The sequence below is a fragment of the Esox lucius genome, chromosome 8 (genome assembly GCF_011004845.1).
Source record: "Esox lucius isolate fEsoLuc1 chromosome 8, fEsoLuc1.pri, whole genome shotgun sequence".
Taxonomy (NCBI): Eukaryota; Metazoa; Chordata; class Actinopteri; order Esociformes; family Esocidae; genus Esox; species Esox lucius.
The window spans coordinates 29,226,807-29,250,200 of NC_047576.1; the positions used below are offsets into that span (position 1 = coordinate 29,226,807).

Genomic DNA, 23,394 nt, shown 5'->3' on the forward strand with positions numbered 1-23,394 from the left:
GAAATATTACCCATGGCAACAGAGCCTGGTCGCACACAGAGATATTTTCTTCTTCTCAGCAGTCGGACACAATTCCAGCCTGTGTCGGGGGGGTCAAATTTTTCCCGCCGTCTGGTTAATGGGCTGTGGAGATGGTTAGCGCTCACGACTCGTTTTAATCTAGTACATATGACTGGGTAACAAACAAGACTGAATACATTTCAAAACATGACATTTGGCATTGCAACATACGACCAAAGAGAAATATCTATTTGTTTTTTTCCAGAGCCATCTCTCTCTTTAATGATTTCGAACAGCGTAGATAGGCGCACAGAAAATCTAAAAAAGGTTTTATGACTTTATTCTACTTTGCTGCACAGACGTGTGAGAATCAATATCGTGATAAAGAGATGAATTTTGCCAACATTTGGTAACACAGGTAGAATTTTGCTGTCTTTATGAATTTACAGTTGAGAGGCTGATTGTGAAGCAAGATCTTAGCCTTTGGTACAACAGTTCAATTCCATTTAAACTTATTTTTAACCCAAATATAAAACTGTGGATTCTACAAAGGTTTTTTAAACAATATGATTAAACTATTTTAGTTAATTTAGTATGCTGTTATAGTGTGTTTTAAGTTTGTTATTAGTGAATTCATAATAAAACCAACTATGGTAACCATCACCCCCACAGACTTTGACAGTGACAAACCTTCCCATTATGACAAATGCAATTTGCTTTGAGAAGAAAAAAACAATGCACGTCATAAACCAAAGTACCGTTTCAGGACAATAATCATAAATGCTTAAATAACCTAGCACTGTAAAAAAAAAAAAAATGTCCTGAAATGATATGGCAACATCAACTCCTCCTAATATAAAACATTATACCGAACAACCTCTTTAACCGATAAAACATTGGGTGGTTTCTGAGTATTGCTCAATATGTCAATGGAAGTCTCCCACATTAGCATGGTATAAGGCCCAGCTACAGAAACACAGTGATATCCATCCTCACATACTCTCTGAGGACCACCCGCTCCTGTAGCGCAACACTCGTTTCCAAAAAGGCTACATTGGCTGAGAATTCCTCTTCTGAAAAGACAAGGCACCCAATTCTCCAGCAGTGTTAATAATGCAGTGTATAAGACAGTACACCATCATACCCCTCGTAGGGACCTTGGCAATTCGATCCGTTTCCCAATGTTACACGTCACATCGGCCCAGGAAAAACCAACAGCAGCTACCGACAGTATAGGCGAACAATTGAAATGATTTTCACTTTTGCTAATTAAACCATGAATGCTGGGCTGAGAACAGGAACACATAGTGGATGTGTTTTTTTTTTTGTGTCTGAAATAATAGCGGACTATCTATAGGATCCATAAGGCATCCATAAAATGTCCGAGGTCATGATAGGTCCAGTCGTTACAGCAATGGCCTCGGGTTAACCCTGTTTCAGTCAGTCTGTGGTAACGTCACTTAGCCGGTCGCTGATAAGTCTCTGACCGCGACCTTTGCCCTTGGCGTAAGCCTTCAGAGCAGCACAAAGTCTCCCGAGGTGGCGGCCGTTGTCCGCGGGTCACGGATGAAGGGCCATTCCCTCTTCTCCGGGGTCAGGGCAGCTGAAAGGTTGTAATCTCTTCGGTGACCTTGCATGAAAGTGAATGCGGGGTATTTCTCCTTCGCTGACGGCTGCAGCACCTGATTCAGAAACAAAAACCAAGTGGACAATAATGCTACATAGGTGTCTGGAAAGTTTCACCGAGTAGCTTAAGGTCCCGGCCTCTTGCATCACAGAATCCCACCTGAGAGCTCATTGTGAAGGGGAAGGAAGAATTGCCTCCGATTCATAGCTAAATGCTGCCCCCTGGTGTCAAGATAATTGTGTGTGTACAAACAACATGGTCATAAAGCAGATTTACCCCCAGACTTACCACTTACAATCACGCAGATGAGTAAGCATTTTACTCCCAAAATTTCAATCATCCAACTATTTACATTTAAACTTTCTTTACTTAAGATACATAACAAGTTCTACCAATCTCTCTACTTAGTATGCTTTTCATTGGGAAATCCATCTGAAGACAAAGTAATAAACTAACATAATTTGGACCAAATGGTCAAGCCTTTTGTTCACCCACCTTGGACAATTCTTGACTGATTCGTTCGTAATCCTGGACATTTCTAGAGTAGAAGCCTATGGTACAGCTTGGGTCCATTTTACTGAAAGGCATCTTCTTTGGTGATGGGCAATGATATGACTAGAACCAGAAAATAACACGTCTTGATACGTCAAAAGAACAAATGTGTTAGTTACTGTAATATTAAAATCCGTTATTTAATTGCTTGTGTGAGTACAGCAAGGTATCCAACATAAGTATTATAACGACAGCACGGAATACGAAGACAATGTATGTTTTATGAATGCAAAGCGCAAATCTTTCATCTGCTGTCACACTGGCAGACCGGTGAAAACAGAGGAATAGCTGAGTTTCTGATCTCTTGTCACATCGGGTGGCGGCTCACATGACCAAGCATCGGGAAAACTCCAGTTCCAAAACGCTGGTCTAATACACTGTGATAAATGCAGGCTTTTATGTGTTCGAGTGCTGAAATATTCAGGATCATAGTATCTGAGAGCTCCTATATTCCCCATATTTCTCAGCGGCAGCAGCCTCACATGTCTGAGCAGAAAATAAATCAGCAGCCAGGGACTCAGTAATTGAGCGGAGGCTGCTTTAGGATTCATACCCTTAAGTACTAACAGAAACTATTAAATTCACATTACTGAGCCCCAGTCAGCTCAGTGTAATTTCCCATTACCTGCAGAGGGAAATGGCTAGTGCTGACATCCACAAAAGACTGACAGTAATGAGGATCCATGTAAATCAAGCTGTCATCTGCAAGGACAAAACAAAAGACAAGTTATTCAAAAAACATCGGATTATTACAAACTCTACCGAGCAGATGAGCCACGACACACTCCTTCCTTCCTATTTCCATGCAGAGCAGCTCAAAGTCATTCGGCTGGGCTACTGTTAGCCTTCTTACAGTCAAATATGCCTTGTTTTTTAATATCGACCGGGGTGGATTAAAGCCTGCATAATCAAGCGGCGTTATACAAGCACATTTTTTATCTCGGCTGGGGAAAGGGGGCTGTCATTTAATTTTTGTGTGGGGAAATTACTTTTACAAACACGCAATTATATTCAGCCATTTGCATATGATGTATGCGGGCCAGAGCCACGTCTTGGCAGCGAGGATGTATTGCTTGTCACTTAGACATCATCCGGCGCTGTATTCAAATTGGTAAAATGTAAATGGGTAAATATTGACTGCCAACATGTACAACTGAAGGTTTCCCTGGCCCCTGAAGGTGATGAAGAGTGGCTCACTTTGGGCCCAATCGGATGGATGAGGATGAGACCATATGCATATCGCCTCCTATGGAAATCAATTACGGACACAACCGGGGAGGTTTACCCCCTCGTGATGAATGAGCCGGGCTATGACGGGTCAGAGATAATAAAATAAGCATTGTTTCACGCGCGAGCGTGCTCTTTTATCCACTTCCCTCACTCTTCTCCAACGGGAATGCATTTTTCGTCTATTTATACAGAGGGGAGGGAGGGTGCCACGTTAAGCGACCCCCGCTTCCCTCTTTGGAGCCCACCGGTTGGTCGCTGGCGGGGTGAAACACCGACCTTGGAAGCCCACAAAGTAGCAGGCCTGTTTGGGCTTTCCTCCGATGATGCCGATGCAGTACTCCAGACTCAGTATGCCCTGGAGACACAGAGGGACAGTCAGACATCCAGCACCAGACACAGACCAGGAATGGACCGGGTGGGACGGGGCTGACAGCGTTGAGCTGGGGTCTGCTGCTCATAAATAACTGTGCCGTTTTAAAGTAACCGCCCTACAGACCGGACCTTTAAATCAGTAAAGGGAAACAATCCAACTACGATAAATAGGCTACGTAGTGGCCGAAGTTAAACGCTCACTCCTGCACACTGATTTGCTCTTTGACTACATTTAAATGTTTCATAGCACACAACAATTGTTTTCTCAATGTACACATTTCTTGCTCTTCTCTAATTAACTAATTACAAAAAAATGACTAAAAATAGCAAAAAAATCAATACAAATGTATGCGCAGGTAAAGGTTCAGTTATTTCCCACCTTGACGAAGTTGAAATACTCCGGGTTGATCTTCTCTCCCCCCAGACGGACCGGCACCAGGATGATGACCGCCCGGGTGTCCGAAAGGGGCGGGGCATCCGCGTCCCCAGCCAACCACGACCGGTGGCTGTCCATGACATCAGCACTGTACACTGTGAGCGATCAATACCCAGAGGTCACACAAGGGCCGAATGTCTGCCTGTCTCTCTGTTTAAACCCACTGGTCACACATTCAAGGACATTTGATAAGATGATGTTTGCCATTTACTGCAGTAGTCCCTCAAGGATTTTTCGATATTATGCAAATGTTCCAAATATCACCAAATACAGCATAGAAATTATTTCCCCATAATTCACTAGACTTTGGTTCCATACTATTAAAAATGACAAAATGTATATACAGCCTGATAATAATGCCTCCCAATGAGTTGGCACCAGGTAGGTGGATGCTCACTTCACATAGTGGGAAGTTTCAACACAGGCCACACGGTCCACTCTCAGCTACCCCTTCGCTCTATTCAACAAACTCAAATCTGTCAGGTAATTCAGACCGCAACAAATAGTGCCAAGCAAAGGAAAACATGATTAAACCATAAGCACAAAAAAGAATTGTACATCTAATTACAGTGGCAAAAACTAGGGATCAATTAGTTACTGTTATAAAGGGGCTTGGTTTGGCTGAAAGACAACTGGTTTGGCCCTAGCTCAGCAACAGGTTTAAATGTCAAGTCAAACACAGTACCCTGCCTAGCATCCTAGGTATGTCTGCCGTTGGCATCGCTTCCAACTGTAAACACCGCTCAAGCCAACCACATGGTCCTAAAGCCGGCCACTATATCACTAGTCCGCTTTTGGCTTTTATTCAGGATCAGAAGGATTTTTGTAGCCTGTTTTGATGTCTTGGTGTTTAACTACGGGGATGATGACTGGACATACCATATTGACACCACTGCTATAAACCATCAAAAAAGTCGCTCCCAGTCAGAGTTTTCTGGAGACAAATCTGACAAAATACTTGCCAATTGCCATACAAATATTCCAAATTGCCAGAGGCCATCACAAAGAACAGAGGGAAAGAGAGGACGTAGAGTTCAATAGGTTAAAGAGTGATGCGCTGCATCTACTTGACTCATTGACCCAGGTCTCCCCTCATAAGTGTCCGTACTCTGCAGTAGCGGGAGATTGTAAGCCTCTGTCCACATCTGACTCATTGACCCAGGTCTCCCCTCATAAGAGCGTGTCCGTACTCTGCAGTAGCAGGAGATTGTAAGCCTCTGTCCACATCTGACTCATTGACTCAGGTCTCCCCTCATAAGAGCGTGTCCGTACTCTGCAGTAGCAGGAGATTGTAAGCCTCTGTCCACATCTGACTCATTGACTCAGGTCTCCCCTCATAAGAGCGTGTCCGTACTCTGCAGTAGCAGGAGATTGTAAGCCTCTGTCCACATCTGACTCATTGACTCAGGTCTCCCCTCATAAGAGCGTGTCCGTACTCTGCAGTAGGGGAGATTGTAAGCCTCTGTCCACATCGGTCATCTTTAGTGCCCCGCTACACCTGCACTGCCCACCTTATGCAGAGGGAGACTCCAGCTCTTATCAGTCCTCTCTCACACAACCTGCCCCCATCACTCACTATTAAAGGACAATTACTACAATCCAAATCCAAGATATCAGAGGAAGGAAGATCATTTAGGAAGGGGGGTTGGAAGGGGAGGTTGGCCTCCTGTCACCTCTCTCCTGTCTGGCTCTCTATCTCCCCCCATTTCCCTGCTCGCCATCCAGCCTGTGAATATCTATTCTCCCTGTCCCTCGCTATTCTCCCTCCATCTGTAGATCCTCATTCATCCTCACTTTTTTTCCAATCCTATTTGCACCCATCAATGCATCTCAGATGGGAACATTGATATCTACTGTATCTATATACCTACTGTAACTATTCAACCAATCTGGAAACACTGCACCTGAATACTGACATGGAATCGTCAGAACATGCTCCAGAAAGACTGATTCAACCCAAAGTGCTATAGTCCCTTGTTCACCACTGGAATGTCCGAACTGATCCAGTGCAAGTACTGTCCACTCTGGTCAACCATATAGCTGTAGCCTTGAAAACGCTACCCCAATCTCTTTTAAGTCCATGGAAAATAAAAACACCTCCTAACAGCTGCCTAAGGCACTAAAAGTTGCAAACACTGTCACGTCGGACAAAGACAGAATTTTTTAAAGCTTTAATGATCACTTTCTTATGGCTGGCCAGGCATTCACATCCGCAAAGCCTATCAGGCATTCACATCCGCAAAGCCTATCAGGCATTCACATCCGCAATGCCTATCAGGCATTCACATCCGCAATGCCTATCAGGCATTCACATCCGCAATGCCTATCAGGCATTCACATCCGCAATGCCTATCAGGCATTCACATCCGCAATGCCTATCAGGCATTCACATCCGCAATGCCTATCAGGCATTCACATCCGCAATGCCTATCAGGCATTCACATCCGCAATGCCTATCAGGCATTCACATCCGCAATGCCTATCAGGCATTCACATCCGCAAAGCCTATCAGGCATTCACATCCGCAAAGCCTATCAGGCATTCACATCCGCAATGCCTATCAGGCATTCACATCCGCAATGTCTATCAGGCATTCACATCCGCAATGTCTATCAGGCATTCACATCCGCAATGTCTATCAGGCATTCACATCTGCAATGTCTATTCCGGCTGCTGGCATTGCTCCTCCTGTTCCGTGTAGTTGAACATCTAAACCACCCCCTTTTCTCATCCAAAAATGTACTTCCTGCCTGTTGGGGCCTGTCCGGGGTCTCGTCCAGATAGGGTCACAGCCCCAAGGATTTATGCTGCTGTAATATCGTGCCGCGGGGAGTAGGGTCAGTTTGTCTTCTCTATTGTATGTCCTTGTAAATCTAAGGAATGCACTCTCTAAATTGTCCTTGTCTCCTGCTCCGTTTAAACTTAGGAGGACATGAGGTCTTGGACCACACCTCAGGAGTACCAGGTTTGAAAGGCTCGTAGCCTTTGTCCCTATCCAAAGTCCTCCTGGTTGTGTTGCAGATCAAGACGATACCTGACGATTCCAGCTGCCACTCCACTGTCCATTCTCCCCACCCCGGATTGTCCCTGTCCTTGCCCATCTGGTAATGCTTCTGACCTGGATTATGTTTAATAGACTCTAGACGCACACCACAAGCATTTATTAGTTACTACAATTTGTATTCTTAAAATGTTCACCCAGCACAGCCAGAAGAGGACTGGTCACCCCTCCGAGGATGGTTCCTCTCTAGGTTTCTTCCTAAGTTTCGGCCCTTTTTAGGGTGTTTTTCCTAGCCACTGTGCATCAACACTGTTGTTGTATGCTCCTTGGGGTTCCAGGCTGGGTGTTTTGGAAAAGCACTTTCAGACAACTGCCTGATGTAAAAAGGGCTTTATAAATACATTTGATTGATTTGGACTGGTACATGAGAGCTGGGCTTGGTGATCTGGTGACCTTCTGTCTCTATCCTGCCCTGCTTACTGAAGGTTTCTGACTGCCTGGTAAACGAACAAATAAGCCACCATTTTAAGTCCTACTATTTTCTGTGCTGCACATGCGGGCTTCCCAGCAGGTCACTGTGGTACTTATTAATCAACATGGAAGATCTTAAATTAAATCATACCAGCCACAGACAACAAGCAGTAATGTGCGGCTGTTTCTATTGACCCGGCCAAGACATTTGATTACACTTTACACTAATCAACAAACAATGCAGGCTGACTTGAAAGATTCGAAGACACATCTTCTGACTGTGCACATGGAGCAAAATCTAAGGAGCCTACTGCTGTTTCAATGAGAGTTCCTAAAGCCTCGTTCACACCAGGTATGTCAAAATGTGTGCGTTCCGGCAGAAGACCATCGCAAAAAAAGCTTTGACAGCTCAATATCTGTAATAGCCAACAATATCAAAGTTAAATAATTGAGGGGAAATTTCCTACTACAATGAAACCTAAATAGAGAGAAGCTCTAGCTTGTCGCCTTTGTGGAGGAAACGTGGCAAACAAGAGGTACTATTGCCAGCACGGTGAGCTAGCAGTAATAAATGAAGCATTTTCCATCTTTGTGATAGTGGTTATGAAGATGCGGGAGATTGATTGCGATGTGTGCGTTAAGGTACCGTACGGTAATTAAATGCCATGCCAAGTGTGAACGAGGCCTGAGGGTTGGATTCTCTCTATACATGAATGATGTTGCTGCCGGTGACTCTCTCGTTCACCTTTACATAGAGCAGATGCTTTGTACACATCTGGCCCCTTATTCAACTGCAGTGACAGCCCTCAACACCAAAGGTTCTAAACACTCTTAACTGTGTCGACAACACATGGAGTCATTTATTAATCTGCCCGCCCCATTGTGTATCGTTTATTTTAGTACTTCATGAGGAACTTTCCGTTATCTTGCAATGTTATGCCCTTGGCCAGGTAATATTGCAAATAAGAATTTGTTTCTCACATGGCTCAGCTGGTAAAATAATGTTGGAATGAAAATCTTATCTTATCTCCTGTTTCCATCATATATCTTCTTAATTTTATCCATCAATATCTATCTACTCTATACTCTTGTCCTCTCATATTGCAACTCTTTATCTTGCTTTTATCTCTTGTCAGTGTTTCTCCTCACGAGGGCGTCAGACTCGGCGTGGTGCCCAGAGGAGACTCGTCTGTCATACCTGTACAGTCCTGGGAGACATAAGAGGTTATTCCTGCCAGCCCTGGGTCTGTTGCCTTCTCTACAGCTTTTCTAAGACCAGAAAGCGAGAGAGCAACAGTTATTTGCGGGCCACCAAGTAAGTATTGAAATAATGAACATCACCCCGTGGCATTAGCACGGTACTAATATAACCCCAGAACCAGACCCACCTGAGGATGTGTGCCACCACGGCAGGGCCATACCAGTCCCCTGCCTGTTTCCCCGACGCCAGGCCCAGCTCCACCAACCTGTGGACCCCCAGCTGAGCCTGGGGGGTGTCCCCTAGCCATGACACCAGAGTGCGGTGGTAGACCTCCCTAAGGTGCGTGTCGGCCTCCTCTGCGCCCCCGTGAGCCCCCAGGGCGTGGAGTGGCGGCCCTGGGTCTGAAGGCCTCTCCCCCTGCAGTGACGCCTCCAGGCTGGCCACCAGGCGCTTGGCTGCAGTGGTGGTCCAAGTCTCTGTGTCCAAGGGCTGAAGGCTCAAAGACTCCGACCACGTCCAGTCTGAGGAGCACAGACAGAGAGGCTTTGTTTAAAAACATCTAATAGGTATACGTTGTTAGTTGAACACTGGTAGTAAAGGAAATACTTTTAATGATCCAATACATTAATTAGACCCAAAAGTCAATTATCTTCTGCAAATATGTCACAAAATGTAGGCAACATAGTGCATAGGAATGATAAATATGTTTATACAAACTGTCAAGAACAAAATGGTGCTTTATATTCAATTTAGCACATACTATGTTTCTTTCCTGTTTATATCCACTGGCTTCAGTTCCACTTTAAAGCAACAGAATATTGTTATAAAACTCTTTAGCCTGACATGTAAACACCATCACCAGACCCAGGTGCCTAAGAAGAAAGTGCCTTTCAGGAAGTCAGGGAAAGTTTTGCTTTAAATATTCTGTACAGCAGAAACAGTTGAGTTTGACTTTAAATAAGAGAATGAGAACACCCTATGGTATAATAGTGCAATTATAGATCTCTGGTGTGTCCAGTATTTCACTTTTACAGCGTTTTAGCCCCACAAACAGGGTGGGCACCTGGGGTGGCGAGGGTGGGAGTGGCCAAGGCCATAAAAGGAGCAGGACAAGGGCATAAGGCATTAACATAATGACCTTGCAGAGTGAATGTAAGTGAAATTGATCAATAAATATCTTTAAGTGGCCATTAGTCATTTTATAGCAGGAAAGATTTCTTTAATGACATATTTTAGATTCAGTGGAAGAACAAGTTACAGCTCAAATATTGTTTTCTAAATGGTTACATTAAAATGGCAGTAAATGAGGTTCATCTTCGTCATTGTGTGGGTCTTAAGAGGTCAGATTCCAAAGAACAGAGAAACCCATTTATTTTGGAGCCAAATACAGAATTAACATGATCTTGACCTACAGTCAACAATGTCCCAACGAGGAATGAGAAACTTTCCCCTTTTTGTGATTATCACAGGGATACTTCCTCACTGAGAAATAAACAGAAATCTAAATGCCTTCCTGTTATTTTGCCGTCCTCCATATTATCCTGGAAGAGAATCAAGGTCTTTATCATCAGAATGTCTTCTCTGATGCATTTTACGAACAAAGTTAGGAAAATGGAATGGAGGAATCAGGCATTGATATGTATACAAAAAGCAAGAGACTTGGTGAGCAGTGTCCTCCCACTGACCTCTGCCCAGGAAATGCAATACGAGGGCCTGAGCCAGCATCATCTGTCCCGCCCTCAGCATACAGCCCCAGCCACAGTCAGAGGTCAGGGAGGAACCGGGCAGCGCAGGGAACTCCTCCCTGTAGGTCAGCCACAGACGGGAAGCAAAGTCCCTCCGGAAGGCCTCTACGCCCCCTCCCGTGGCAGGGGACGCAGCACAGGCCTCGGTGCTGCTGCTCTCTGTGGAGCTATGCTCATCTGGGGGAGGGAGAGATTCATCAGCCAATCATGGTTTAAAATCCAGAAGGAGAGAAAGTGGGTCAGTGCGTTACCTTCAGCTTTAAAATGATAGCATTTTCCCAGGAGGAACACCGGGGAATTTCGACTGAAGTAGGTTTTTGACTTCAACGCCCAACCTAAAAATCAAAATGAGCAAAATGTAAGAGTAAGTAGGTATAAATTAACTGCTACTAACAAAAAAACCATAATAATTTATATCATAAATGAGGTTTTCTTTTTCAGTTATAATTATTGAAATATACTTTTATCATTATTGAAATATTAATTAGCATTTTCTAACAAAGACACATTAAACACATTTCTTGTCAGGGCCAAAGATAGGAGTAGACACAAACACTTGCCTAATGAATCAGACTGTAATACCAATTCTTGGTAAATACTGTAGTCTGAAACAAAGCAAACATTTCCTTACAAGACAATGTTATTTTTGTTGTTTCTTCTCATTAATGCAGCACCTTACAGAGGGTTCCCACTGCTCGCACAGCCAGACAAGTGCAAGAAGCCCTGTCAGTCATCTACCACACCAATCCTAGACGAAGCAAAGCCAATTCACAGGATTTGAACTCATGATCACACCTCGTGACACAGCATTGCTGCAGTAACCTAGACCCCACATTCTAATATTTAATACTTTCCTTTGGATATTCTGTCTGACATGTTGTATCGCTCAACACTAATCCAACAAATCAAGGCTGATAAAATCAACTACACAGAACAGTAAGTCTGTCAAGAACAATCTGTGGAGAGTGGTGAGGGCAGGAATGAGACTTGCCACCAACCTGATATAGACCCTCAACACGCTCCTGACCTTTGGCAGGCACAATGTCCTGATTTAAAAAAACTGTAGAGCCTAGAAATTATTTGTCCCCACCAGTATACTTTTTAAAAATAAAAAACGGACCTTCCCGCTAAAACTAAGTCCACGGGTCGTGATCTATCTGTGGTTATTTCATGTCCAGGGCGCCTATAATTCCTTCATATATAATTAAGAAACTAAACAACCACAGATGATTGTTTTTTTTTTTACAGTGAAACATTTACTGAGAATGTTTTTAAACGGGGTACTTGCAAACGTATTTTGTATGTAGAAAATAAAAGATACTTACAGACAGATACTTCCTGAAAATCCTTTGCACTGTATTTTAATACTTTGTTTTTGGGGTATTTTGTCATTTGTAGCAAATTGTAAATTGTTTACCATATTCCCGTAATTGATATTGTCTGTGTTAGCTTGGTCGTAGATGTGTTCTCTCTTACAACTCCTCATTTAATTGTCATTCAAAACGAATGAATCGACAATGACAGCAACGGAGTTGCCAAGAGCACAAACAATTCTAGGACCTTTGTTAACAACTACAGTAGACGAGTGATCAACTAGCAGCCCAAAGTGAAGTCTGAAATAACTATTATGCACTTACTGTACTTCACATTGTGCCATGCTGACAAGAACTTTGTCTTCAACTTCTCCACCTCATCAGTCCCCTTATTTTCCATTTTGACCGACAGGGAATTGAACCCATCCCAGCGTGACTTACAACCGAACTGTCTTTCTGAAAGGCTTCATTTGAATGGAAAAGTGAAAAGACCAGACATTTAGTCAATTAACAGACAACGGCCTTGCAATATTATATTAGACAAATGTTGCCGACTGTCAGATAACAACGTTACGTACAAATATATAGCTATCTAGTAAATCACTTGCAATGAACGCAAACATAAAGCCAGCTAATGTTAGTAGCTAGTAGTACAACAGCCAGACAGTTAATTATTTAGTGGTTTAGCTTTCAAGTAACGGGTCGTTAGCTATCTAGCGGTCTGTCACGGTTAAGCTTTGGGTTCAGTCTCCAGTGTAACAACACATATCCGATATTCGTTCAAAGACATCTATATAACATAATGTAACGTTCAAGGCTGCGTTTCAATTTAATACCTTCTTGCAAGCTAACCAACTTGCTAGCTACCTAGATCCCAGTGTTTACATTTTGAGGAAGCGAAGCCAAAACCACAGTCAGAAGCCAATCACGCGACCCTAGCGGTGTTTGCGTCATTCTGCATGCAAATGTTGCTGCGTAGCTACTACAAGCATAAACTGCAGAGACTCATCCCTTTTACATGTATATTTATTACTTTCGAGAAGTTGTTGGTGTCACCTTTACAGTCATAGGATAAAATACACTTCAGTTGCCATAAATTACATTTCCAGAAAACACTTTATAATCATTGATAGAATCAGTATGACTTGTATGCGACATTGTGAAATAACTTTTTGACAATTAAAATGTATTCAACAGCAAATATGTGCCAAATGCCACATGAAACATGTAATAATTAAAGTTTCAGTGTTAGAAAAGTAGTCTGACTTGAGGCAGGGAGTGTTCGTATGTGCCTGCTATATGATCTTTACGGTAGCAATTCTAGTCTCTTTTTTCCTTGGTAGGAGCAGTAGAGTAGAGGAAAGGAAAGCCTGGGAATTCAAGCACATCAGCGGCTACAGCCATGGCTGAGCGCCGCGCCTTCGCCCAAAAAATCAGCAGGTAAGGGCGTTAATTCCAATTGTAACACTGATTGTTCCCTCGTTTAGCCGGTTTGGCAATCATTAAAAAACTCTCGTCTTATGCCCTCCGTTTGTAGGCAAAGCCATTCCCAAATAAGGCCCAGGCTGCTAGCCTCCAGAAAGCTAGCCACGCTATCGTTAGCCATATCAAGGATACCTCTGTCAGTCATAGACCCGCCCATAGAGGACAGTGGTCTGTTATTCTCAATGTTATTTTTGTATTGTTGCATGCAATTCGGGATTGAAGGGTATGTTTGACATCAATCATACCAATGAGACCCAAAAACATTATAGTTCTTTAAAATTATTTGGCATAGGTTTCCTTGGACTAAGTAGACTACAGCAAATTGAACAGCGGTCTTAACTATAAAATCCGTAGTATCTTAAAGCTGAGTTAGCTTGGTTGCTACGACTGGGTGGCACTGACACATCAGCGGGAGACGTCATGAGAGAGCAAGGCGTGCTGGACTGTTGTATCTGGCTAAAATCGTCTAGAGTTGGAGTTGACCGGCACAAACCCAAACATTCAAACCTATATCTTCCACATTTTATCATTGTAAATGGTGAAGACGTTCAGATTTTAAGTTCATAGTACGTCTGTTATTGAAAAGAACAAAAGGCTTTGTGTCAATTTCAGTTCTGTGCTGTGCATGCTAGCAGAATTAAAGCTGGTTGTAAAACAATGCATTGGAGTGGAAAATGGGTCATGTCGCCCATTCCAATCAAGACTAAGCCAGGTATCATATTACAACACCCAACTATAAATTATAAATATCAAACTGAAAGAGGCAAAACAAAATGTAGTTGGCAAAAAGTGTTAATTATAGGCCTAGTTATGACTGTTATTTTTGGTAATAGGTTTCTGTAAGAGGGAGTCGTGTATGTCATATTGTGTTGTCACCAAGCAGTGGTTGTAAAGAAAAAGGATGAGCAGCAGTTGTTGCCATACATGTGAGTGTGTTGGATTTTCCAGATGACTGAACATAACACTTCTACAGAGGGGACACACACGATGTAGGAGCCCCACCACCCCAAATTATTTTGGTTCATCTTTGAGGGTTTTTGTAAAGCTCAAGCATCTGCCTTGAGTTTCACCTCTCTGAATTACTTCAGACCGAACCCAAACGAGATGCAGTCTGACAGCACGTGGTATTATTGAGATCACATCACTGAGAGAAAGAGACAATAACAACAGTGGCGATTTCTCCCGCATATCCTCAGTTGTTGCTGTGAGTCAGGCGTTCTCCTTTAAGGATCTGCAAAGCATGGCTTTTGGTTGCAAATGCTTCTATTTAATTTGCGTTGCAACCTGGAGTTTAAATTTGGGAGTACCAACATTTATAAAAAAATGTACCTAGAAAAGGATTGTTGTACAGATTGTTTTTTACTGTACTGCAGTCTCTAGATGCTATAGAGAATACACAAAGCGCATATTCTTGGTGCCCCTAGAATGTCCGGTGGTACTTAATTATATTCTGTGTTCGGTTTATAACAAAAGCATTGTTATGCACTCTTTACATCCTAAATGTCAACTGAATGTGTCAACTTTTTTTTGTAATATGTTTGTTAGAAGTCGTAGAGCCTGTCTGAAATCAGTTTTCAGAGTTGACAGAGTTAAAACTCCCTTCTGAAGTCTGACCAAAACAATCACTTATTGTATTTTACAATGAATAAAGACCAGTGTAGGACTGTGTCTACTGACCCTTCTTTCTCAGGTTCACTTTCAAGTAGAAAGTGGTCACTGGAGTGCCATGGTCCCTTCTGAAGACTTCTAATTAGGTATGAAAGGTGACCCTGTATTCCACCAGTGGGACATTATGCAACAGAGGGAGGAAAACAAAGAGCCTGGTAGCTTTAATCAAGCTGTCTGTTCGGTGGGTACTGAACTGTGACCGGGCTAAATAAAGGTTCTGAATAAAGCAGCAGGACAGAGCAATATTTTGTTGCTTCAGTGCATCTGCCTGCTATCCAGGTGACAGCACTGCAGTAGCCACAGTGTATCTAGACCTACGCCAAGCCTACATAATCATCGTGTTTGTCCTGAGTTGGCAAGTTCCGAGCTTTATTTTCACTTGCCAATGCCTGAGATTTAGATGGCCTATTCATTTATTGTATGGGTCTGGCTGTGCTACCTTGTCCCTGACCTAACCTACCTCTGTCTGTTCTTCCCTCCCTCCCTGGCTCCTTTCCTGTGACAGTTTGTAATTTGTTGTTTGTTTGTGCCTTCCTCCCTGGGTTACTGCTGCCTTGTTTTGTTCAAGGTTCAGCGGTGCAAAGGGGTTTGGATGGTGGCTTTGATTTAAAGGGACTCTACAGGGCTGTACAATACAATCGGCAGCAGTTGCCTAGCCAAGCGCTTTCGTGTTGCTGACTGAGGAGAGAGGCTTTTATTTGTACTGTGGTGGTGTGATGTAGTGCCATGCCAGAGGGGTTCTGCCGCTACTTTGCTCTGCAGCTTAGGTGCATGAATTGAGAACTATGGTGTTATTGTGTTATGATTAGAAAACCCTTTTGCGATTTTGTTAGCACGGCTGAAAACTGGCCTTCTTTAGGCTAGTTCAGTATGTTCAGCATCAGTGTTTGTGGTTTTGATTACAGCCACAAAATGTCCAGAAACAAAAAAAAATCTTCTGAAACTATTCTTGTTCTGAGAAATGAAGGCTATTCCATGCGAGAAATTGCCAAGAAACTGAAGATCTCGTACAACGTTGTGTAGTTCTCCCACAGAACAGTGCAAACTGTCTCTAGCCAGAATAGAAAGAGGAGTGGGAGGCCCCGGTGCACAACTGAGCATGAGGACAAATACAAATACTTGTCTAGTTTGAGAAACAGACGCCTCACAGATCCTCAACTGGTAGTTTTGTTAAATAGTTCCTGCAGAACACTTTTTATTGCTTCTTTAATCGGCACAACAGTTTTCAGCAGTGCTAACTTAATCGCAAAAGGGTTTTCTCATAATGAATTAGCCGTTTAAAATGATAAACTTGGATTAGCGAACACATCATGCCATAGCATAATGGGGCTCTGTTCCACCAAGTGGATATTACATTGAAAATCTGCCGTTTCCAGCTACAATAGTAATTTGCAACATTAACAAGGTCTACACTGTATTTCTGATCAACTGGATGTTATTTTAATGGCCAATCAGCCAGAACAATGGAATTTACATGGAGGCATATCAGGCTAAGACTCAATCTGCTCATGGCCCCGCCCCAATCATAATCGGGACACATTTAAGCAATAGTCATTGTCACTAATCAACTGTGTTATAACTGAAAAAAATGTCACTACCACCATGGTTTCTATATGCTTGTTATGCTCCCAGTTAAGAACAGGTTATAATTTATTCATCCCTTCTGATCCCGAATAGAAAGACCTTTCTAAATGTTATCCAGCAAATACAACCAGATAGCCCAATTGTACTTAAATACCTACATTTTGGACCTGTTCTTCTATCCCCAACACTCTTCGGTCCATTTACTTCCTTCCACATCGGTATCCATCTTTGTGTTGTGTGTTACCTGTTCAGGATTGGTGCCTTGCTTGATAGTGTTGCTGTTTCTTTTAAAGCTTCTGTCTAATTTCCCTGCAGGACTGTAGCAGCCGAGGTGAGAAAGCAGATAGCTGGTCAGTATGGGGGCTCCCCACAGCTCCTCAAAAACCTTAACGCGGGGGCCACTGCAAGCAACACTGTAAGTGCCTACTCACAAAGCATCTGGGTGTTGGAGCAGAGCAAGAGGCATGGGTGAATGGGTTTCAGTGTGTTAACTAACAATTAACAGGTTCATTTTTGGTTTTTCCTCTCACCCCTATGTTGTGGTCAGGGTTAACCCTGCCAGTCTCTTCTCCACACTAATGCTAGTGTTTGCTAGAACCGCACATTGACTTTTAACTTCCTTGTGCCAAAATAATACAGGCCTGATGGCATCCTCTCCCTAGTCCTCACCACTAAGCTGAAAGAGTAAATAACCACCTTTTAATTAGGCTAAAGCTGACTGTTTAATTAAACTGAAAGGATTGTGTTTGTGTTCCGAATCCCCCCCCCTAAAAAGTTGTAAATGAACTTAGTGAGGAATTAAGAGTCCCCCTAGGTGCTTAGTTTTAGACGTGGACAGAAGCAAGTCTATAATACAATTAGACTATGCCAGAGGTAGTTTGTTTGCCAGAACCTGCTTTTCCAGTTATTTTGGCTTTTCCAGTATTTCCTGAGCAATTTTATACAAAGTGTCTGTCTGTCAATATAGAACATTTTGTTTCCTGAGAATTTGTCAATTTTGTATTATTTGTCACATCATCATAGGTTTTGTTGACGGTAAAGCTCATAATCCAGCCGGACTATTTGTTGATGATTTTTGGCAGCTAACGGGGTTTGCTAGCTTGGCCTATTAAAATATCTGATTTTGCAAACACTTAAAGTCCCTCCACTCTTCTTTCAGGTTCCTCTCACTGAGGCAGTGGAGCCAGTGGACTTTGAGGAATACCTCATCACCCACCCCCCCATCATCGAGTCGGGCCCCCTGAGGGACCTGATCGAGTTTCCCCCGGACGACATCGAGGTTGTCTTCACACCTAGAGAATGTCGCACCGTGGGACAGGCTGTGCCTGAGGATGGGTAGGTGCTGGACAAGGACAAGACTGGCTGGGTTAGGTAGTACAGAGGAACATCAGTCAGTTAATCAATATCATTTATTTATATATCCTTTTTTAATTTTAACAGTTGTTGAAGTCCCTAAAGCAAACTTTGAGTGGTGTGTTTGGTGATTTGAGATTTCTGGATTATGATTTAGATGACACTACATGGTAACTCTCCATTAATCCACCCTCAGAAATTCAATCATGACATTTGGTGAAAGCCTATGTTCTGTTAGTGGGTACAAAAAAAACCTGATGCAGTAATGCAGTGTTGGAGCTCTGGGGTCATTAAATCACCCTCACCCTGGAGGAGTGAGAGTGTGAGTGGAAAACTACTTAGACCCAATAGGATCAGCCTGCCCTCTCCAGCCACACTGGTTTTCTGATAACGGGTTGAGGAGCGGTTTGGGAGTTGAGGAGGATGTTCTGCAGAGGGCTACGGAACAGTGATCTCGTCATTAATTTGACGTGAATAATATTCTAACATGAATAGCCAGGGCCTTCCGCAGGAGATAGGCTTGTGAGAAACAAGAAGAGAAGGGGAAAAGGTTAAGCTTGAACAACTACCAACTGAGATCCAGTGCATTTTATTTGAGAAAGTTAAAACGTGTCAGACTTTTACGGCTGATATACTCTTAAATGTATTCAGCCGGCACCAAGAGTCTAAAACATCATCCTAGCTGCTACCCACAGACTTTTGTTTAATCCAGATGGCTATTTGGTGCAATAGGCCTGGCCTGTGGTCAATGCCAATGGAAGGACTTTGAGACACCGCAAAGAAACGTAACAAAAAATAACATTTAATTTAAGAAATGTTATAATTTTACTTATTAAACATTAAAAAAATCTTAAATTGTAAGATCACTGTTTCATTTTCCACTGAATTATTTCTTTGATTTCACACAGAGCACAGTTGTGTGTTGGTATTCAAAATAGGTATTTGTGCATAAGCCAGGAAAAAGTTCTAATTCAATGTAAGTCAGCATCTACTCAATGAGGCTATGGTGTAATTCCTAGGGCCGTTAATCTGTGTACAGAATGCATATCCTCTGATACAACTGATGTGATCATCAGCCTGTTTGTGATAACTGTATGGGCCGTGAGATCTAAGTTCAGTCTGAAGAGTCTGTTTTGTTAACCTAACTTTATTGCCGACTGAAAGTTACCAAAAGCATAACCAGCTGTTTTCCATCAAGAAATAATCCCCTATATCTTATATTGCATTTACTTAGATAATCAATGAATTATTGAAGTTACTGGTCAAAAGGCTGATCAGTCCATATGAACAAACCAACAAAGTATTTCAAGGGCCAAGTGAGGCTCACAGAAATCATTTGCACAAAATATTTAGAAAATACATGAACAAAAAATAAACACATGAGTTGACGTGGCCAGCTAAATCTATGACTGGAATAAGTCCCCTATGGTTGTGTGCACATTTGTGTTTTCAAACACCTGTTTAAAATGTTGCCCTACCACTTACACACTTGATTGATGTCATCAACCTATCATCATAGTCTTTAGGGCAAAAACATGCACCCCTTTGGGACCAAAGGGCCAGGATTGGGAAACACTGCCCTATAGTGATTTGTAAGCCAGCAGAAGCGTAAGGGGTGTTGTAGCTGTTTTTATCTGAAGTATGTGATCTGCACCTACCTAGCCAAGGGGCTGGAGAAATACTGCCGAGACTTGTCAGTGGGGATGTTATCAGACCCCTCTGAGCTGTAGAAGTACACCTACACAATGACGTCTAATTCCTTTACATCGAACAGTCTCCTCGTCATGTTTGACCGGATTACACCAACAGATTTACCCAATGAATAAATAGATAGCCTTCAGTTGTGTGTCACTCAACATTACCCACTGCAGGGTCTTAGTTCCACCACCATCCTACCCAACGGAAGACATTTGCTGCAGTCTAGTGATTAGCCATTATTGATTTCACACGTTGATGGTGTGTAATGACTGCAGCCTGGCCTCTGGCTAGGAGGGTTGCAATGAACACAAACAGAACTGACATGAAGTCCCAGAAACTGCTGTCTGGTAAAATAGTTAGTCATGTTAGCTTTGTTACTGACATTTCATCTGCAAATTTGAAACCGTGTACTTGGCTGAGGATGTCCGTGGCGTTGGGCTGAGACGGACTGTGAAGCTCTGTGTCTCTTTGTGTTCCAGGGAGAATGACGGCCATGTCAGGGACTGCGTCAGGTCTTACACTGAGGACTGGGCCATTGTCAACAGAAAGTAAGACTTCTCTCTGTGATTTAGGGATAAGCAGTCTTCTTTTACCAGAACAATTTATTGCGTCCTACCTCCTGCTTTGTAAGCCTCATATTTTAAAAACGTTGTAGCGCCTTGTAATTTATTACACCATAATGTCCACACTCCGTCGTGCCTATTTCAACAGATACCATAAGCTTGGTACTGGGTTCAACCCAAACACCCTAGATAAGCAGAAGGAGAGGCAGAAAGGTCTGCCCAAGCAGGTGTTTGAGGCTGACGAGATGCCAGACATGAGTACCTACCAAGATGACCAGGTAACCCTTAGCAACGGGGCGGTCATCTGATGCGTTCCATTTTCGCCTTCGATGTCTCCCCTCACCGGTGTGTTTACTTCCTCAGGATGATGTGAAGCGTAGGTCCATGTCTATAGACGACACTCCGCGTGGCAGCTGGGCCTGCAGTATCTTTGACCTGAAGAACTCCGTGCCAGACGCCCTCCTGCCCCACCTCTTAGACCGAGCCCCCAACGAGGAGATAGACCGGCACAACGAGGAGCACCGCAAGTCCCACCGCCACCGCGAGCTGTTTGCCCTGCACCCCGCCCTCGACGAGGTTCTCTCACACACACACGCGCGCTGCGCACACACACACACACCTGTCACGCCATGTCTGTCACTCCTCATGCGTATTATTCATGATATTTCTGGCACCACGGTCTCATTGAACATTGCTTTTTAAAGCCACACGAAGCAGTTCAAGCAGACTGCACTAATTTCACCCTGTTAAAATGTGTTCAGACGCAGTATATTCCTGTTAAAATGTGTTCAGACGCAGTATATTCCTGTTAAAATGTGTTCAGATGCAGTATATTCCTGTTCAAATGTGTTCAGATGCAGTATATTCCTGTTCAAATGTGTTCAGATGCAGTATATTCCTGTTAAAATGTGTTCAGATGCAGTATATTCCTGTAACAGTTTTTCTGCGTTCTAAGGAGGAGCCCATAGAGCGTCACTGTGTTCCTGACGTCCCTAAGGAACATTTTGGCCAGCGGCTGCTTGTCAAGTGCTTGTCCTTGAAGTAAGTGGGGAACACACACGGTAGTCTAAAGAACCGTTTAACTTTACGCTGTTTGAAACACTGCTTTCTGCTGATCCCATTCTTTCTCCCTTGAAGGTTTGAGATCGAAATCGAGCCTATATTTGCCAGTTTGGCCTTATACGATGTCAAGGAAAAGAAAAAGGTAAGCTGTTATGTTTTCCTCAATGCCACTCGGCCCTGAGTTGTTGGGTCAGTCTCTGAGAAATCATTGGAAGTGGTTGCTGTCCAACATGAACTAGATGACTGGACCATAAAAGTAAGTATGGGAACTGTTGCCCTTGTATGGCTCTTTAAATCATAGCACAAATCTACCGGATGTGAGAAGGCCTAACTCTCCGCTCGACAAATACAAGAACAGCAATCCTCAACTGGTTTCCCTTTGGGACTCCGAATTGAAATCAATTTGTTTTTGTGACACCGTTTTGTACGTTGTGGATTGTATTGAAATTTACATTTGGTAATGTTGTATTGATTATTGCTGCTTATTGGGTGGTTCTCTGGTTAAATGAAGGTACTATAAAATAACAAATAAGCAATGGTTCTGTTTTGAAAGACTTGACAGGCATTTACTATTACAAAACATTTATACATTTAAAAGCATTTTCCATTATAAATGATCAGTTGAAGTGAATTTTAATAATAGAAATAGCACCTACAACAATAGGAACTTGCCTGTCTCACCGCGGTGCCCATTTCATGAGTGTCAATGAATTTGATTGACAGGAGAGAGAGCTGATGAAATTACGTTTAGTTTTAAGAAGCTTGATAGTAAAGGGATTCTGCGTTCTAGATAACAAGTTAAGCAGTTTAAACAGTGCATAATCCCTAATAGCTGGAGGCAGCAAACTATGTCTTTCATTTACAATTTGAAATACATCCTCACATCTAATATTGAACCTGAAACCAACTGTCAAACAAGGACGCGATGGCTTTATAGTTTGGGGCTGCCTCAGGGCCAACTTACCTTCATTGATTCAACAATAAATTCTAAGTTGTACCAGACAATTATTGAGGAGAGTATGCCATCTGCCAAAATGGGCTGCAACACCATTTAAATCAAAAGCTATTTCTTTATGAATAATACTAAAGTGTCCAATGTAATTGTATGTCAGAAGTTGCACAGAATTATTTAAGTTAACTCTAAAGAGACCTGCATTTACTCAGTAACCTAAAAACATTGAGGGAACATTGAATCCTAGTAGTTGCTGGTTTTGGTTTTATTCCGACCTGAACAACCAGATACAGGGAGATCCTAACTAATCTGAATCAACCAGCAGGCACTCGGCCCTCTGGAACCGGTTTAACATCTGTGCTATACCACAAACCCCAGAGATGCCATATTGCTATTATAAACCGGGGACCAACACAATTAATAAACACAAATGTTGTGATGTCATACCATAGTTTACAGTCAGCTTTCTGACATTCAGGATTTAGGAGCTTCCTGGTTTTTGCCATTTTCTTTTTCCATTGCCTGCTTTTATCAATCTCATCCTGGGGGCGTGCACGTGCGCTGGTAGGAAGTGTGTGTACCTTTCTACCAGCTGTTTACCCAATCCCAATATTCATGTCTTTCGGTCTCCTCCAGATATCAGAGAACTTCTTCTTCGACCTGAACTCGGAGCAGACTAAAGGGATGCTTCGCCCCCACATCCAGACAGCAGCCATCTCCACCCTGGCCCGCTCAGCCATATTCTCCATTACATACCCCTCCCAGGACGTCTTCCTCGTCATACAGGTACGCCCTTAACGTATTCCACGGACAATTTCCAAAACCAGTTTTCTAACTGGTAACGCAGCAGGAACCTTTTCATTTGGGCTGATCTCCTTCCACGTGTTGTCTCTGTCCTCAGCTGGAGAAGGTGCTGCAGCAAGGAGACATAGGAGAATGCGCAGAGCCCTATATGGTCTTCAAAGAGGCCGACGCAGCCAAGGTGAGAGCCCTTTTGAAATTAGACCTGATTGAACAGTCGACACAAAGCTGAAAAGGCGTTTCATGTTGATGAGTCGAGGAATCAGTCTGGACGCCCTGC

At 43.0% G+C, this 23,394-nt stretch overlaps 2 protein-coding genes across 24 annotated transcripts in view; one reads left to right on the forward strand and one right to left on the reverse strand.

The window, feature by feature from the left end:
* Nucleotides 1-250: 250 nt before the first annotated feature.
* atg4c (autophagy related 4C, cysteine peptidase) lies at nucleotides 251-12,892 on the reverse strand. Of its 5 annotated transcripts, XM_020049329.2 has the most exons (12): nucleotides 12,785-12,892; nucleotides 12,273-12,412; nucleotides 11,196-11,240; nucleotides 10,887-10,970; nucleotides 10,576-10,812; nucleotides 9,078-9,411; nucleotides 8,888-8,958; nucleotides 4,161-4,312; nucleotides 3,686-3,764; nucleotides 2,805-2,881; nucleotides 2,123-2,242; nucleotides 251-1,682 (listed from the first exon to the last, which is right to left on the reverse strand). In XM_020049329.2, the coding sequence occupies exons 2-12, from the start codon at nucleotides 12,346-12,348 to the stop codon at nucleotides 1,515-1,517; spliced, it is 1,443 nt and encodes a 480-aa protein (XP_019904888.1). In that variant the 5' UTR covers nucleotides 12,349-12,412; nucleotides 12,785-12,892; the 3' UTR covers nucleotides 251-1,514. The 5 variants fall into 5 exon arrangements, with proteins under 5 accessions (XP_019904888.1, XP_010870676.1, XP_019904889.1 ...); XM_010872374.4 differs by lacking the exon at nucleotides 11,196-11,240; XM_020049330.2 differs by lacking the exon at nucleotides 12,785-12,892 and having other exon boundaries at nucleotides 12,273-12,748.
* A 333-nt stretch (nucleotides 12,893-13,225) lies between these two features.
* dock7 (dedicator of cytokinesis 7) overlaps nucleotides 13,226-23,394 on the forward strand; it is a 54,061-nt gene continuing 43,892 nt past the window's right edge. For 5 of the 19 annotated variants that reach the window (XM_010872359.4, XM_020048970.2, XM_020048971.2 and 2 more), the window contains exons 1-10: nucleotides 13,237-13,388; nucleotides 17,001-17,100; nucleotides 17,845-18,020; nucleotides 20,216-20,284; nucleotides 20,448-20,577; nucleotides 20,663-20,875; nucleotides 21,255-21,340; nucleotides 21,437-21,503; nucleotides 22,950-23,099; nucleotides 23,215-23,295. In XM_010872359.4, the coding sequence (XP_010870661.1) occupies nucleotides 13,351-13,388; nucleotides 17,001-17,100; nucleotides 17,845-18,020; nucleotides 20,216-20,284; nucleotides 20,448-20,577; nucleotides 20,663-20,875; nucleotides 21,255-21,340; nucleotides 21,437-21,503; nucleotides 22,950-23,099; nucleotides 23,215-23,295 (1,110 nt within the window). In that variant the 5' untranslated portion in view covers nucleotides 13,237-13,350. Of the gene's footprint in view, nucleotides 13,389-17,000; nucleotides 17,101-17,844; nucleotides 18,021-20,215; nucleotides 20,285-20,447; nucleotides 20,578-20,662; nucleotides 20,876-21,254; nucleotides 21,341-21,436; nucleotides 21,504-22,949; nucleotides 23,100-23,214; nucleotides 23,296-23,394 lie in introns of all 19 variants that reach the window. The other 14 variants (XM_010872360.4, XM_010872363.5, XM_010872365.4 and 11 more) reach the window with 5 other exon arrangements.